Source organism: Lynx canadensis, chromosome A1 (assembly GCF_007474595.2).
Source record: "Lynx canadensis isolate LIC74 chromosome A1, mLynCan4.pri.v2, whole genome shotgun sequence".
NCBI lineage: Eukaryota > Metazoa > Chordata > Mammalia > Carnivora > Felidae > Lynx > Lynx canadensis.
Genome location: NC_044303.2, coordinates 20,067,941 through 20,082,306, shown reverse-complemented (window position 1 = coordinate 20,082,306; position 14,366 = coordinate 20,067,941). Strand labels below are relative to the sequence as shown.

The following is a 14,366-nucleotide window of genomic DNA, read 5'->3' as shown; positions in this document are numbered from 1 at the left end:
ATGGCCTACGTGCACTTAATGTGGCCGCGTCTCTTCTAATGGGCGTGCTGTCCCTTCCACATCCGTGGAGATTGGACTTTCTGCCGCCTAATACGAAGTAACACTGGACCTGATGAAGTCCGGCACCGGGGACCTCCTAGCACCGGCCGGCGTGGGAACTTCCCAGCAGTAGTCAGGTCTCTGCTTCTGGGCTCCGAAAGATCACGGAGTCCGCGCAGTGACGATTTAGCCTCTCCTCCCGTGAAAGCCTTGCATGTCGTCACGGGAAGCCTTTAACGACACGGCCTTTTCGTTTCTCTCTCTGCGCCCCCCAGGTGAGCTCTCCGTGGAGGAGGCGCAGGACCCTTTCCTGGTTAGCATCCACATAATCGCAGACCCAGGGGAATCCCAGCCCCTGCAGGAGGCCATCGACAAGGTCTTGGCCTGGATCCACCCGGACCTGCAGCTCTTCCGGGTCTCGGAGAGGCGGGCGCCCCGGCGGCGGAGGAAGCCCCCGAAGGTGGCGCAGCCGGCGCTGGCCGTGGTGCTCTTCCTTCAGGAGGAGTACGGCGAGGAGCCCATCCTGCAGCTGCACCGCACGCTGCAGCGGCCGCCCTGGCGCCACCACCACACGGAGCGCGTGCCGCGCAGGCTCCTGCCCTATCTGCCCTGCAGCCAGGACTTCTTCACGCTGGCCCCCGGGACCCCGCTGTGGGCCATCCGGCCCGTGCACTATGGCAAGGAGATCGTGCGCTTCACCATCTACTGTCGCCACCACAACTACGCCGACATCCTCAAGTTCTACGAGCTGATCCTCCGGCGCAGCCCCAGCCAGAAGAAGACGGACTTCTGCATCTTCCCCATTTTCTCCAATCTGGATGTGGACATCCAGTTCTCCCTGAAGAGACTGCCCTGTGACCAGACCCCCGTCCCCACCGACTCCTCGGTGCTGGAGTTCCGGGTCAAGGACATCGGCGAGCTCGTGCCTCTCTTGCCCAACCCCTGCAGCCCCATCAGTGAGGGGCGCTGGCAGACGGAGGACCTCGACGGGAACAAGATCCTCCTGCAGGTACCTGGGGCGGAGAGGGGTGTGTGTGGGGGGGAAGGTCTCTGTCTGTCTGTGTCTACCTCCCTGTCTGTTTGGGGGAACAGAGAAACCAGGGGGTTGGCTCTGCCAGAAACTCTGGTTAGTACCTGGTAAAGAGCAATGAGTTAAGAAACAAAAAGGAGGGATCAGTGGCCCCCTGTCTGGCTCTTAGACGAAATCGAGGCGTCCATACTGTGCCTGAACACAAGAGGAGGCATCAAGGGTTCTTTGCGTGGGTTGTTTTCACTTCACCGCCTTGGCTCTGTGCCTCAGCAAGCAACTTCCAGGTCCTCTGCGCACCTCTTCGCCCACTGTTTGAGCATCCGCTAAATGCCAGTGACTCCTGGGGATTTCAGATGAGCTTATATCCCAGGGACCTCGCTTGTTACGGAAGGTTCCTGAATCTACTCCCTCACACTTAGGGAGTTCTTACCAGTGCATTCTTCCCTTCCACAAAGGACTTCCAGGAAAACCCAGCTCTTTGAAAATTGTAAACTATATTGACATTCCGTAGAGAGGATGTGCTTGTTTTCTTCTTCCCTTTTGTGCCTCCCCACCTTCCATCCCTTCTACCACTAGGCAGTAAGTAGGTTGTTAGAATCCAGTGGTCGCTTGAAAAATTACTTTCTCACAAATATTGTAAGGAGTAAGTGATGCATTTGGAGTTTTTGGTTTCATTAAGCCTAGGAGGACTCGAGTGAATACATTTTAAGGAAATGGACGCAGTAGAGAGTCCCGTTCTGTGGTTAATCCTTCACTCAGTTGCTGGATCCCTTTCTCCTCCCATCCTTCCGGTGGCTGTCTGACACCCTTTCAGGATCATTAATCATACTCTAGAATTCAAAATTCAGCAGGTAGATTTAAGAATGTCCTGCACTTGGCCCTACCTGATAAGTGCTTTCCAAACCCAGGCTTTCTGGAATTAACATGTAAATCAGTTCCAAGCACATAGGACTTTGTTTCTTTCTTTTTTTTTTTTTTAATTTTTATTTATTTTTGAGAGAGAACGCACGCGTGTGTGAGTGGGGGAGGGGCAGAGACAGAGGGAGACACAGAATGGGAAGCAGGCTCCAGGCCCTGAGCTGTCGGCAGAGCCGGATGCAGGGTTCCAACTCCAACTGTGAGTCATGACCTGAGCCTAAGTTGGACACTTAACTGACTGAGCCACCCAGGTGCCCCAGGACTTTGTTTTTCTGAAAAACCCCTGGCCTGGGCATCTCAGTTTTCACATTTGGCTACCTAGAAGGAGAAAGTTGATAGCGAATTAGGGGCCATTATCTTGAAATCACCTCCTGAAGATGCTGATTGTAGTTACTCGAATCACAGGTACAGCTTCATAGTTGTTCTTGATTTTGACATTAAGCATCAGAACTGTAATCCACACATCCCAAAATGAAGTGAGAATTTGGCACATGTCAGATAGCTGGTTAAAACTTTAGGCGGGCCACACTGCTCAAGTCAGAAAGATCACCTTGAGATATTTACTGTTTATGGGACACAGATACTTTTCAGTTTTTTCTGTGAACTATACAGATAAGAAACTAAATAATATTGCTTTATTATTCAGTGAACTGAATGCTAGCTAGCATTTGCTCCATTGTCTCTGTTTGAAGATTGCCGATGCTTGTATGCAAAATATAATGCAGTTGAATAAGTAAAAGTAAATGGAAGGGTTTTGTTTATGCTAAAAGGCCAAAATGAATATGATTGTTTTGAAGGGACTTCTTCCTTTTTTGCAGTAATTAGAATACTTTTTCTCTTGATGCCTGTAATAACGGAAGTGAAAGAACAAAGTATAAAAACTTGGCCTGGACTGTGCTCAGAGGAACCATTGAAAGAATATTTCAAAGATTCACACATTTAAATGGTTATAAAATCTGTACAGGTGCAGGCTTTTGAAGTTAGAGCATCAAAGTGTGAAAAAGGTAAGAAAAAAGATTTGTATCTTGGGTCTCAGGAATGCAGGCCTTTGTTCCATATAGTAATGTGTCGAGGAGGCAAATTCTGTCCATTTCTGTGGACAGAAATGACTAATATTCGCCCCCCCATAATTCTTGATTATGGCCATTTGTACAGGTTACTGTGACAGAATCAGTGCAGAAAGCAACCTTCTGCTCTAGCATGAAATATGCACCCGCCCATCTCTTTAAGTTACTTTTAAAATAAAAATGTATGTGTCAGTCTTTAGCAACATTAAGATACTTAAGTCACGGAGAGAGGGACCTGCCTGGAAGAGTACCTTTTAGCCACATCATCCTTAGCAGTGTATGTCTCCCAAGTTATATTTTCAATTATAATTTCTAATATAAATGCTTTTGTTCAGTTGGGTGGAGTTACCATACACTGAAGCAAATCTTGGGTAGTTTTTAGTTGCTTTCTTAAAATACAGATTGCATTTTATTTCCTCATCCTGCCCTATTAACATTCCATATTCCAGAGAACTCTTCCTTTGATTTAATTCCCCTGGAAGAGACGGAAGGTTTTTTCTGGGAGTTACCCAGCCTTTTATAAGAATTTGGAAATGTTTTGGTTTTTATTTGTTTGTTTTTTAATTAAGTAGGCACCACGCCCAACATGGGGCTTGAACTCATGACCCTGATACCAAGAGCCACCTTCTCTACCCACAGAGTCAGCCAGGCACTCCTGGAAATGTTTTTTACTAAAATACGATAAGATGGAAAGAAAGACCTCCTCCTCCTGAAACTCCTCTCTCCTTTCTTGGCACTGCTTGATTCGGCGGGGGAAGGCAGGGAAGAGGAGGGTGGGGAGTTGCTAGCACAAGTTGCCCGAGATCCCTCTGGAAAATGCATCCTAGAAATTTCCATTCGTGCTCAGTGACACTAAACTGCAGTTTTCTGGAGTCACGATCCGAGTTGTCTGAATCTTTCCGCATCCCCTAGAGCTAAACTAACATTGTATGTTGGACACAGCAGGTTCTCTTTATAGGTTTCCCTTTACTTTTTATTGAAGAATAAATGATATAGTAAAAGTGCATATATCCTAAGTGCACAGCTCAGTGAGTTTTCACAAATTGAACATTTGTGTAAGCAGCATCCAGATGAAGAAACGGTAGAGAAGGCTTCTTCCCCACTCCTGCAATGCCCTTCCCGCAAATGAACATATTAATTACTCCGTTTTGCAGTAAGTGGGGAAGAAGTATCTAGTCCAAGAAATTGGGAACGTGGGTATGTTATCTTTTTTTTTTTTGTACTTATAAGAAGATCTCAAATTTTAAAAAGATTTAAGGTAGCTGACAATGATATATACCACACAAGAAGATTATTATAAATAATTAGACAGCAAAGGGATTTGAAGTAGATAGAATATATTGCTAGGAAAATCACATAAGCCAAAGGTGATATCAGGATGCATGCATTTCCCATATGGTATCTAGAGCTAATTGGTAGCCACTAGCCACATGTGGCCATTTAAATTTAAAATCAGAATTAATTAAAATGCAAACTCCAATTTCTCAATCTCAACACACTTCAAGGACTCGGTAACCACACGTGGCTAGTGGCTACACTATTGACTAGCACAGATACATAAAATTGCCATCATCACAGAAAGTTCTGTTGGACAGCATCCTTCCAGAAGTAGTCCTCATATTTGATTTAGAGTTCTCTAGCAGCAGAAACACAGGGGACACTCATCAGTGACAGGATTTAGAGTCCATGGGGAAAAATAAGCCATGCCTAAGATGTGCAGGTTTGCCTCGTTCTGAGTCATGGGAGCAGTGCCACCCACACATTCTCATGTCCACGGTAGGATCAACAGCCCGCCTTCACCTGTACCCCTAGAATAACTGCACCGAGGCCTTACAGACCTCTTTCTTATACGGTGTCCTCAGAGTGGGCCAGGGTACCTTGCCAAGCATAGTGTGGAAAAGCCACCGCACAGAGGGTGGGCAAAACAAGGCAGTCTCTGCCAGCAGCCCCTGGGCACTTGGCTTAATCCTAAAAGGAGGGATACATCTTCAAGCAGTCTCCTCAAGTTTGTTTCTCCAAGGCCTGAATGGAGGGCCACCTGCGTCCTTTGGAGGCCCTGCCATGGGCAGGGCCAGAGCTGTCCTTAAGGAATGATTTGGGATGCACCCAAACTCACACGCAAAGCACAGCTGAGGGCGCAAGGCTCGGTTCCTCAAGAGCAAGTGACTGCAGCTTCAGGCTGGGGAACGTTGACAGCATCTTCAAAGAAGCAAGGTAATTGAACGATGCTGTCGAAGGCTTTGGGAGTCTTATTCCATAGGGGATGGTCACCAGCTGTTCTTTGTGTCCTCAAAAGGCAAAAGGGGAAATCCGTTTGGACAAAATGGGTCAGGTAAGATTTGAAGGGCAAGAAATCAGGGGCACCCGGGTGGCTCGGTCGGTTGGGCGTCCACCTCTTGATTTCGGCTCCGGTCAGGATCTCATGGTTTCTGAGTTCGAGCCCCACATCAAGCGCCATGCCGACAGTGTGGAGCCTGCTTGGGATTCTCTCTCCCTCTCTTTCTGCCCCTTCTCTGCTCATGAGTGCGCACGCTCTCTTTCTCTCAAAAGAAAGTAAACTTTTAAAAATGGGCAAGAAATCAGATACATAATTATTGAGATGCCAGGCTCAACCTCTGAGACTCTCTTCACTGGAGAGCTTTTAAGGCCTCATCCGTGCCAGCTACTTTACTTGTCTTCTTACATAGTGAGGGGATTGAGTGGACCACCAGTCTCGGGACACGGGGGACACCGGTGCCGTGAGGTCATGGGGACAGAGGCTGATGAGGATGCAGTTGAGGGACTGAGGGGGCTCCAGAGACTTCTTAAAAGTGCTGAATTGTGGTAAAAGACACATAATAAAATTTATGATCCTAAACATTTTTTCTGTCTTTATTTTTTAAATTTATTTTGAGAGAGAGAGGGCAATTGGGGGAGGGGCAGAGAGAGAGAGAGAGAGAGAGGGAGAGAGAATCCCAAGCAGGCTCCACGCTGTCGGCACGGAGCCCAGTGCGGGGCTCGAACTCACAGACTGTGAGGTCGTGAACCCGAGCCAAAGTTGGAGGCTTAACCGACTGAGCCACCCAGGCGCCCCCATCCTCACCATTTTTAAATGTGTGGTTCAGTAGCGTGAAGCGCATCCACGTCGTGCCCACACCACCACCATCAATCTCTAGGTCTCTCTTCGTCTTGCAAAACTGAAACTTTACCCATCACACAACAACCCCCGTGCCGCCTCCCCCAGCCCCCGGCAACCACCACTCTACTTTCTGTCCCTGTGAATTCGGCTACTTTAGGGACCTCACATAAGGGGAATCATACAGTATTTGTCTTTCCGTGACCGGCTCGTTTCACTCAGCATAACGTCCTCAAGGGTCATCCACGTGGTAGCACGTGTCAGGATTTCTTTCTTTTCTAAGTCTGACCGATATTCCCTCGTGAACATGCCGCCTTTTTGTTTGTCCACTCATCTGATGGGTACTGGGGTCGCTTCCACCTTTGGGCTTTTGCGAATGATGCTGCTGTGAACGTGAGTGTACAAATATCTCTTCGAGTTCCTACTTTTGCTTCTTCCAGGCGTATACCCAGAAGTGCAGTTGCTGGATCGTATGGTAATTTGTGTTCATTTTTTTATAGGGAAGAACCACCATACTGTTTTCTGTAGCAACTGTACTATTTTCTATTTCCACCAACAACGCACAGGGTAAGACTTATTTTTTGCCAAAGAAGAGAAAGCCTTGCTCTTTGTTTGTGAGGCCACAGCATGTCATTTTCTGCTCTAGAAGGTTGGAAAGAATAGAGCAAACATTGAAGTGAGGCTTGTCTTATTATGATGCGCCCCATGTACTCTAGAACTAGACTCTGCAGCAGAAATTCTTGACTTGCCATCCTTGGACGCCATGCACAGGTTGTATGCATGTGTTTACGTGCATCATTAGAAAAGGTGCATCAGATCTGTCTCTTTCAAGATTAAGACTCTGCAGAGGCGTCTCATGGCCCTTGCAGGCCCTTCCAGACCTTCACCAAGGCCTAAGGCTTTACATCAGCTGGTCAGTACCTACCTCTCCAGCTTTATCTCCCACTTCTCTCTCCTCTTGCTCCCTCACGCCTTCCACATTGGCCTGCTTTCTGTTCCTCCGATGTGGCAAGCTCACTCCTGCCTCAGGGCCTTTGCACCCAGTGTTCTCTCCACCTGGAATCATCTCCTCCAAGATCTTCTCATCATTTGGGTTTCAGAGATGCCTTCCCTGCTCCCTCGCTTAAAGTAGCTCTGTTTGCCTGACCCCAGCACTATTACATTATCTTTTTTTTTCACATACTTACTACCATCTAAAATTATTTTGTATATTTGTTTACCTCTATATTATCTATCTCTATTACTAGACTGTCAAATGAATAAATATATGAATGAATGTGATGTTGGGCAAGAGGGCCTAGAGCCATTACTGGAATCTCAGATGGGTCCATGACCACCCTATAGCTTCTTACGTCTGGGTTGTGATCCCCTGTTGAAAGCAAACTTTGGCAAACGTTTATTAGATAACCCCTCTGTGCCAACAGTATCCCCGTCACCACCACCGCGCCCCCCCCCCCCTTCAGTAGCTCACAGGCCAGTGGAGGCAGCAGTCATGCAAACCAAAATATCCAGCAAAATGTTCCGGATGCTGTGATTTGAGATACTCACACAGGGCAGTATACGGCACAGGCTTTGTAGTCAGACGTATTGGGATCGGACCCTAACTCTTTTACTTGCGAGTTGAGTAACTCCAGGCACGTGACATTACGTTGCTAAAACTCTGTTTTCCAATCTGCAAATACAGAATTACAATTCTTAACCGTGCAAGGTTGGACATTTGGAAAGAATGCCTTTGAGCTACCTCTCAGTCAGCACCCATGAATCAGTGAACAGGGGCTATTGTTACACAAAGGGTGGATTGGTTGATGCTGGCCAGGGGTCAGATGGTCACGAGAGTCTTCTTAGAAGAACTGATGCCTGAGCTGAGCTGACTGAGGGTGGCCGTGGGTCCGGGGGTTTCAGGGGAGCCCCAGGGCAGCAGCAGACACAGAGACCCAGGCAGGGCTGCTGGGCCCAGGGCAGTGGTCAGGGTTCCGAGCTGCCGTCCTGAGGGCAGGGAGGCAGCTGGTGAGAAACCAGCTACTGGAAACGCAAACCACTCTTCAGATGCTCAGGACAGAAACGCCAGAGTCATTCTGGGGCCTTCTCTTTCAGGAGGTCCCTGTTTATTCCACTTCCAGAATCCCCGCAGACTCTACCTACCTCTCACCACTGCCACCTGAGGCCGGCTCAGCCGCTGGTGTTTCCCCGGGAGCCCCTGAGTAGCGTCCTGACTTCTGCAGCAGACTCTCCGCTGCACAGCTAGAGGGCCCTCTCAGACATAAGTGACACCGTGGGAGTCCTCTGCCCAGAGCCCCTGGGGGCTGCCCATCCCGCCCCACGTGGAACACAAGCCTGCTTCTCCAAGGTCCACTGTTCTTGCCTCGCCTGCCACACTCCACCCGGCCACCTGCCTTGCTGTCTGTCCCGTGGAACACACTGTTCCGCTCTGTCCCCTCTGCCTGGAGCCACACAAGGGCCCTGTGGCTGCTCCCTCAGCCCCCTCGGGTCTCCGCTCAGCGTGCCCTCATGAGCAACGCCTCCCCAGCCACCCAATGAAAAACACCCGTTTCCTGTTCTCTCGCACGCAGACGCTCCGGCTCCCTGCCCTGCCTTCTTTGTCTCCACTGCACTGACACCTTTTAACCTGCTCTCTAGTGACTGAGCATAAGCACCTTGAGGGCGGCGACTTTCTCTGATTTGCCCACTGGTGAATCTCTAGCGTCCAGAATAGTGTCTGGCCTATACTCGACGCTCAGTGTTTGAATGAATAAAAGAAGGAAAGACAGAAGGGGAGAGAGGTGGGAGACTTTGGGCTGTTTCGGACCTGCCCAGTGCAGGCAGACTGAGTGGTGGAAAGCCCGCACGTGGCTGTTAGGAGGAGGTTGGGGGCGAGGGGGATGTAGAGAGACAAGGACCCGGAGGAGGAGACTGAGACAGGAGTGTCCTAGCTGACTGCGGTGGGACTCAGGCCACTGGACACTGGGCAGAGGGCAAAGAGGAGGGGTGGGCGGCCTCCCCTGGCCTCTCCCTGCCCGTCCCCCTGGGGCGTTATCACCAACAGCAACTGGGGGGGCTAGCAGTGGCCCTCGGCACCTTTGACTCACGAGCACACATTGGTCGTGCTATTCCGTGTCCTTGTCCGAGGGACCCGGTGGGGGCCTGGGCATTCCCTCTAGCAGTGCTTTTCTAAGTTCAGCAGGCATGAAAATCACAGATTGTCAGGCGTGCCTGCAGAGACTGTGGTCCAGGAGGTCCGGGGTGAGGCCTGAGATCCTGCATTTCTGACCAGCTCCCAGGTGCTGAGGCTGGTAACACCCTCTCTGTTCACCATACGCGGGATATTATAAGGCAGGACTACCCAGTGGCCGCTTTGTGTTCGATTATTGCTGCCTGGGGCATGTCCACTTTCTAAAGTATATTAGACTTGTACTTAATAGCAGGCTTGGGACAGAACGCCAAGAACACAAGTCACAGTTTTGTGGTGATCATTTCCCAATACATACACGTATTGAATCATTGTGTTGTACGACTGGAATGAACATAATGTTACGTATCAGTTATGTATCATTCTTTTTTTAAAGGAAAAAAAAGTCAAATCGCAGGAAGTATCTGGAGAGTGGGCAGAACTTCCTCACGCTGTTTTGGTTTGGTTTTGTTTTCATCAGAATGAAATGCTACTGTGCTTTTTTCCTCTTAAAAAAAATATATTGTCTACCTCCCCTCAGTGACAAGAAACCCACTGGAGCCAATTTGTTTGTTGAGGGTATTTTTTTATTTTATTTTATTGAAGTGTGATTGACATATTAGCTTCAGGTATACAACAGCGACCCAATGTTTATGCGCATTATGAAGTGATCCCCACGAGAAATCTGGCTGCCATCTATCACCATACAAAGTTGTTACAGTTTTATTGACTACATTCCCCATGCATCCCCATGTTTTATTTATTTTGTAATTGGAAGTTTGTACCTTTAATCCTCTTCCCCTATTTCGACCATCCCCTACTTCCCTCCCTTCTGGCAATCACCAGATTGTTCTCTGTGTCTATGAGTTCATTTCTGTTTTGCTTTTGCTTTGTTTGTTTGGTTTTGGTTTTTTTCCTAACATTTTTTTTTTAATGTTTAATTTTGAGAGAGAGAGATGAGCAGGGGAGGGGCAGAGAGAGAGGGAGACAGAGGATCTGAAGCGGGCGGGCTCTGTGCTGACAGCCGAGAGCCCCCTGCGGGTCTCCGACCCACGAACCATGAGAGATCATGACCTGAGCTGAAGTCGGACACTTAACCAACTGAGCCACCCAGGTGCCCCTCTGTTTTGTTTAGTTTGTTTTCTTTTTTCACATGTCTCATAGAAGAGAAATCATATAGTGTTTGCCCCTGTCTGACTTATTCATCATATTATCCTCTAGGTCCATCCATGTTGTTGCACATGGCAAGGTTGCATTCTGTTTTGTAACTGAGTAATATTTCTCTGTGTGTGTGCGTGCACAATGCGTGCACACGCGCATACTTACATTGACCACATCTTTACCCATTCATCTACTAATGCACACTTAGGTTGCTTCCACATCTATTGTAAAAACTGCTGCAATAAACATAGGGATACATATATTTTTTAGAATTAATGTTTTTGTTTTCTTCATACGCACACCCGTGAAGCAGAATTGCTGGGTCATAGGGTAGTTCTAATTTTTGAGGAACCTCTATACTGTTTCCCCAGTGGCTGCACCAATTTACATTCGTACCAACAACGCATGAGGGTTCCCTTTCTCTACATCCTCATTAACACTTGTTATTTCTTGTCTTTTTGAAAATAGCCCTCTGATGGGTGTGAAGTGATAGCTCATTGTGGTTTTGATTTGCATGTCCCTGATGATCAGCGATGTTGAGCATCTTGTCATGTGTCTGTTGGCCATCTGGACGCCTTTTTAGGAGAAATGTCTATTCAGGTCCTTTGCCCATTTTTAATTGGATTGTTTATTGTTTTGATATTGAGTTGTATGAGTTATTTATATATTTTGGGTATTAATCCCTTGTCAGACATATGATTTGAGAGATCTCCCACTTAGTAGGTTGCCTTTTTGTTTTGCGGATGGTTTCCTTTGCTGTGCAAAACCTAAAACTGTTTTTATCCTGTTCCCAGCGCTAAGCCTGATGTCCAGTGCACGGCAGCTACTCGGTAAACACTAGCTCCTCCCCCCTTGGTCTCTAGTATTCTCAGGGTAGGGGTGCAGTGACCCAAGGGGCAAGGTATCTACTCACACCATGTGAACCAGAGGCCATCGGGCATGCCACTTGGCTCTACTCACAAGGTTTGTGGCTCCCAGTCCAGACTCTGAAGAAAATTACTGTTTTCAACCAACTACAGTGCCGATACTGGGCTATTTATCTGTGCAGACTACCAGGGTGGTTGAAAGTCGCCCCCTGAAAATCATTTCCCAGAGCATCGTCTGGCTTTGGTATTTCTGCAGAATGTGTAAGTGACATCATAGCTCTTTCAGGCTTGGAAGGAAGAGTAATTTTCTCCTTGGGGGGGGGGGCAGTGGGGAAGAAGCAAACTGTGATTTGAAGCCTTGGCAAGACTCAGAATCAGCTCTCTGAGGCAGAGGGAGGAGAATGAGGAATTTTAAGCATGTTTTCTGCTCTTAGTCTTAGAGCACCTTTCCTTTTGGCCTGCCTGTCTCACTTAGTTTATTAGTTTGGTCCTGTCCAGGCTGTGCTCCCAAAGGAGTCAGGTTTGGTGGTAGATCTGGAAGAAAGTGCTGCTGTTTCTGCGCCTGGCAAACGGCTCCCGGCCAGCTGGGCCAGTCCCCTCCAGGCCAACCTCACTGTGGTCTGAAACGGATGGTCTGGCACCCTGGGGAGCCGTCTGAGTCAGCAAACACCTTGAATGTCTCCTCTCAAGACCAGGAGAGTCCCTGGGCTCCAAGTGCACAGCCAGTCCGGACCATTCCATGGAGCAGGATGTGTACAAGTGTGGTGCGGCCAAGTGGGGTGTGGTGTGTATGCTCCGGAGTTGGGGCGCCTCCCTCTGGGGCCAGGGGCAACAGGACCTCGGCCGATGCCTTCTGGGAGCCAGCCGTTAGGAGTTTGGGCTGCACACCTCACAGATCCAGACCGAATCCTGTTTGTCTGGTAACCTGCCAGCCCTGTCAGCTTGGCCAAACCGTGAAACGCCACACCAAACACCTACTTTAGTCTCCAGTGACTTTTCCTCCTGTGTTGATAGACTTTTTTGTCACCTTCCAATTAGGCATTCTTTGATGTGTTCATTGCTTTCTAAGTTTCCTTAGAAAGTAATGAAACCAAATTCCCCAAATTTACTTTTGGAAGTGAGAGTTTTTCTCAACGACGCTGTTGCTACCACCATAACGGAACTTTTTTGTGCATTTTCTTTCAGCTTTCGGTTTTTGTTTTATTTTGTTTGGGGTTTTGGTCACGTAAACCGTATACATCCATTTTCTTTAAAAACCTATTTTGTTCGCTTTCTCTTTCTCACCTGTGCTCAAAAAAAAAATGTCAGCAAAGACATTTTGCTAAAGGGCTTCAGATCTTTTGGTTGATTTTCTCTCTCTCACCTCCAACCTTCTACCCAACGAAATGGAAATTCAGATGTTACTTTAAGGAACTTTCTGCCTGATTCTTGGCTTCATGCCGGGAGAATAAGCCCCTGGACCCTCTGAAACTTTATGCTGAGGGAATTTCTATCTCCCTCTTTGTATTCACATACAGCTTTGCCACCTGAGAAGTCTAGGTTCCACTAGTTTGGATTTTGTCACCTAAGAGGAATCACTTTCTTCCCAAGGTGGTCTGGAAGGGGACATCTGGGAGGATCCGGTTAACATGTACCAGAGTGGCTGTCACAGTGCCCACTCACAGCAGGCTCCAGTAAATACCTGCTTTTAAATAATAGCCCCACACTGCCAGTACCAACTGGCCTCAGAAGTTTAGAATCACCGCCCCCCCCCCCCCAGGGCCATGGTGAAGTAGAGAGGGCTTAGCCCCTGCTGATGTCCGTGGGAGCCAGAAGGTCTGCAGACCCTCGGGTGGGAGCCCTAACCTTTCCCACTGAGTGACCTTGGGCTGTGACCTTTCCTTCTGCTGTGTGGACCAAGGGTGGGGCAGGGTAATCAGTAGGTCCTGAAGGGAGGCAGGAAGGAGTAGAGGGTTCAGTCACGGGGAGGGGCAGTGGCAGCAGGAGGAAGAGCCTGGACAACCCCCAGGCCTGGCCCACAGGGCTCTCTCTCCACCTGCTGCTGAAAGCTGGTGGCCTGCGTGCCCCAATGCCAGCTCTGCTCCCAGAAGACCAAGTGTGACTCCAGATCGGGTAGAGTGCCTTCTCCGTGAGCACTGTGCAAGTGCAGGAGGAAGATGCCTGGATTCGCTGTCCTGCTCTGTCCAAAAGGGACCTGAATGGTTTCCGGCCTCTTTGCCCACCTCCCTGGCCCCTGGATCTCACTGTATCCCTGAAGATGCCTCTTCACCGAGTCCTTCCCTGTTAAATAAAAGGCCATCAGGCATCCCCTGGATGAGAGCCACTGTGATTAACAAGTGACAGAGACACATCTCTACTGGGTCTCACAGTAAGGCTCTTGCTCAGCCAAGTGAGCCTTTTCTAAATGGGCTTTAGACTCAGTGACTTGTAAGTAGGGGGGGATGTGGTTAAAACTAGCGTAGCATTCCCACTTGGGCACACAAGTATCTCCAATCACTTTGGGAAGGAGGCAAGCAAGCAGTATCCCTCATTTTACTTCTACTTACTGATAATATTACATAATACTGCTTCGTTTTACTTTTTATTTCGTTAATACTTCTTGATGTCTGTATTTGGTATATATAAATTATGTACTGCCTTACTTCTGCAAGTGTTTAAGTAAGTGTGTATATCGCAGAATAGTTGTCTTGAGAGATCAGAAAACATATAGAGAAGGGCAGAGAAAAAGGAATTGGGGATTCATTGTTGAGCTTCCTGAAAGCCAAAGCAGAAAGAGAAGTACAATTTTCATTGTTTGATTTAAAAAAAAATCCAGATCTGAAAACACAAACGTTTCTGGGTGCTGAGTTTCAGCAGGTTCCTTTTATAACAATCAGTCAAGATAACAGTGGATGGTCTTCAGCTATGACTTTTAGAAGATGCAGAAATGTTTTTTGTGTGGCCAGGGATAAAGTCAAGGATGACTGATGACTTTAGTCGCTGTAACCATTGCTGTGTTTAGGTG

The 14,366-nt window shown here is 48.1% G+C and overlaps 1 protein-coding gene across 1 annotated transcript in view; it reads left to right on the top strand.

Annotated features, from left to right (window-relative positions):
- Positions 1 to 14,366, top strand: part of FAM124A (family with sequence similarity 124 member A) — a 100,502-nt gene that overhangs the window by 27,911 nt on the left and 58,225 nt on the right. The window contains exon 3 of the mRNA XM_030310026.1: positions 315 to 1,048. Within this exon, the coding sequence (XP_030165886.1) occupies positions 315 to 1,048 (734 nt within the window). The remainder of the gene's footprint in view (positions 1 to 314; positions 1,049 to 14,366) is intronic.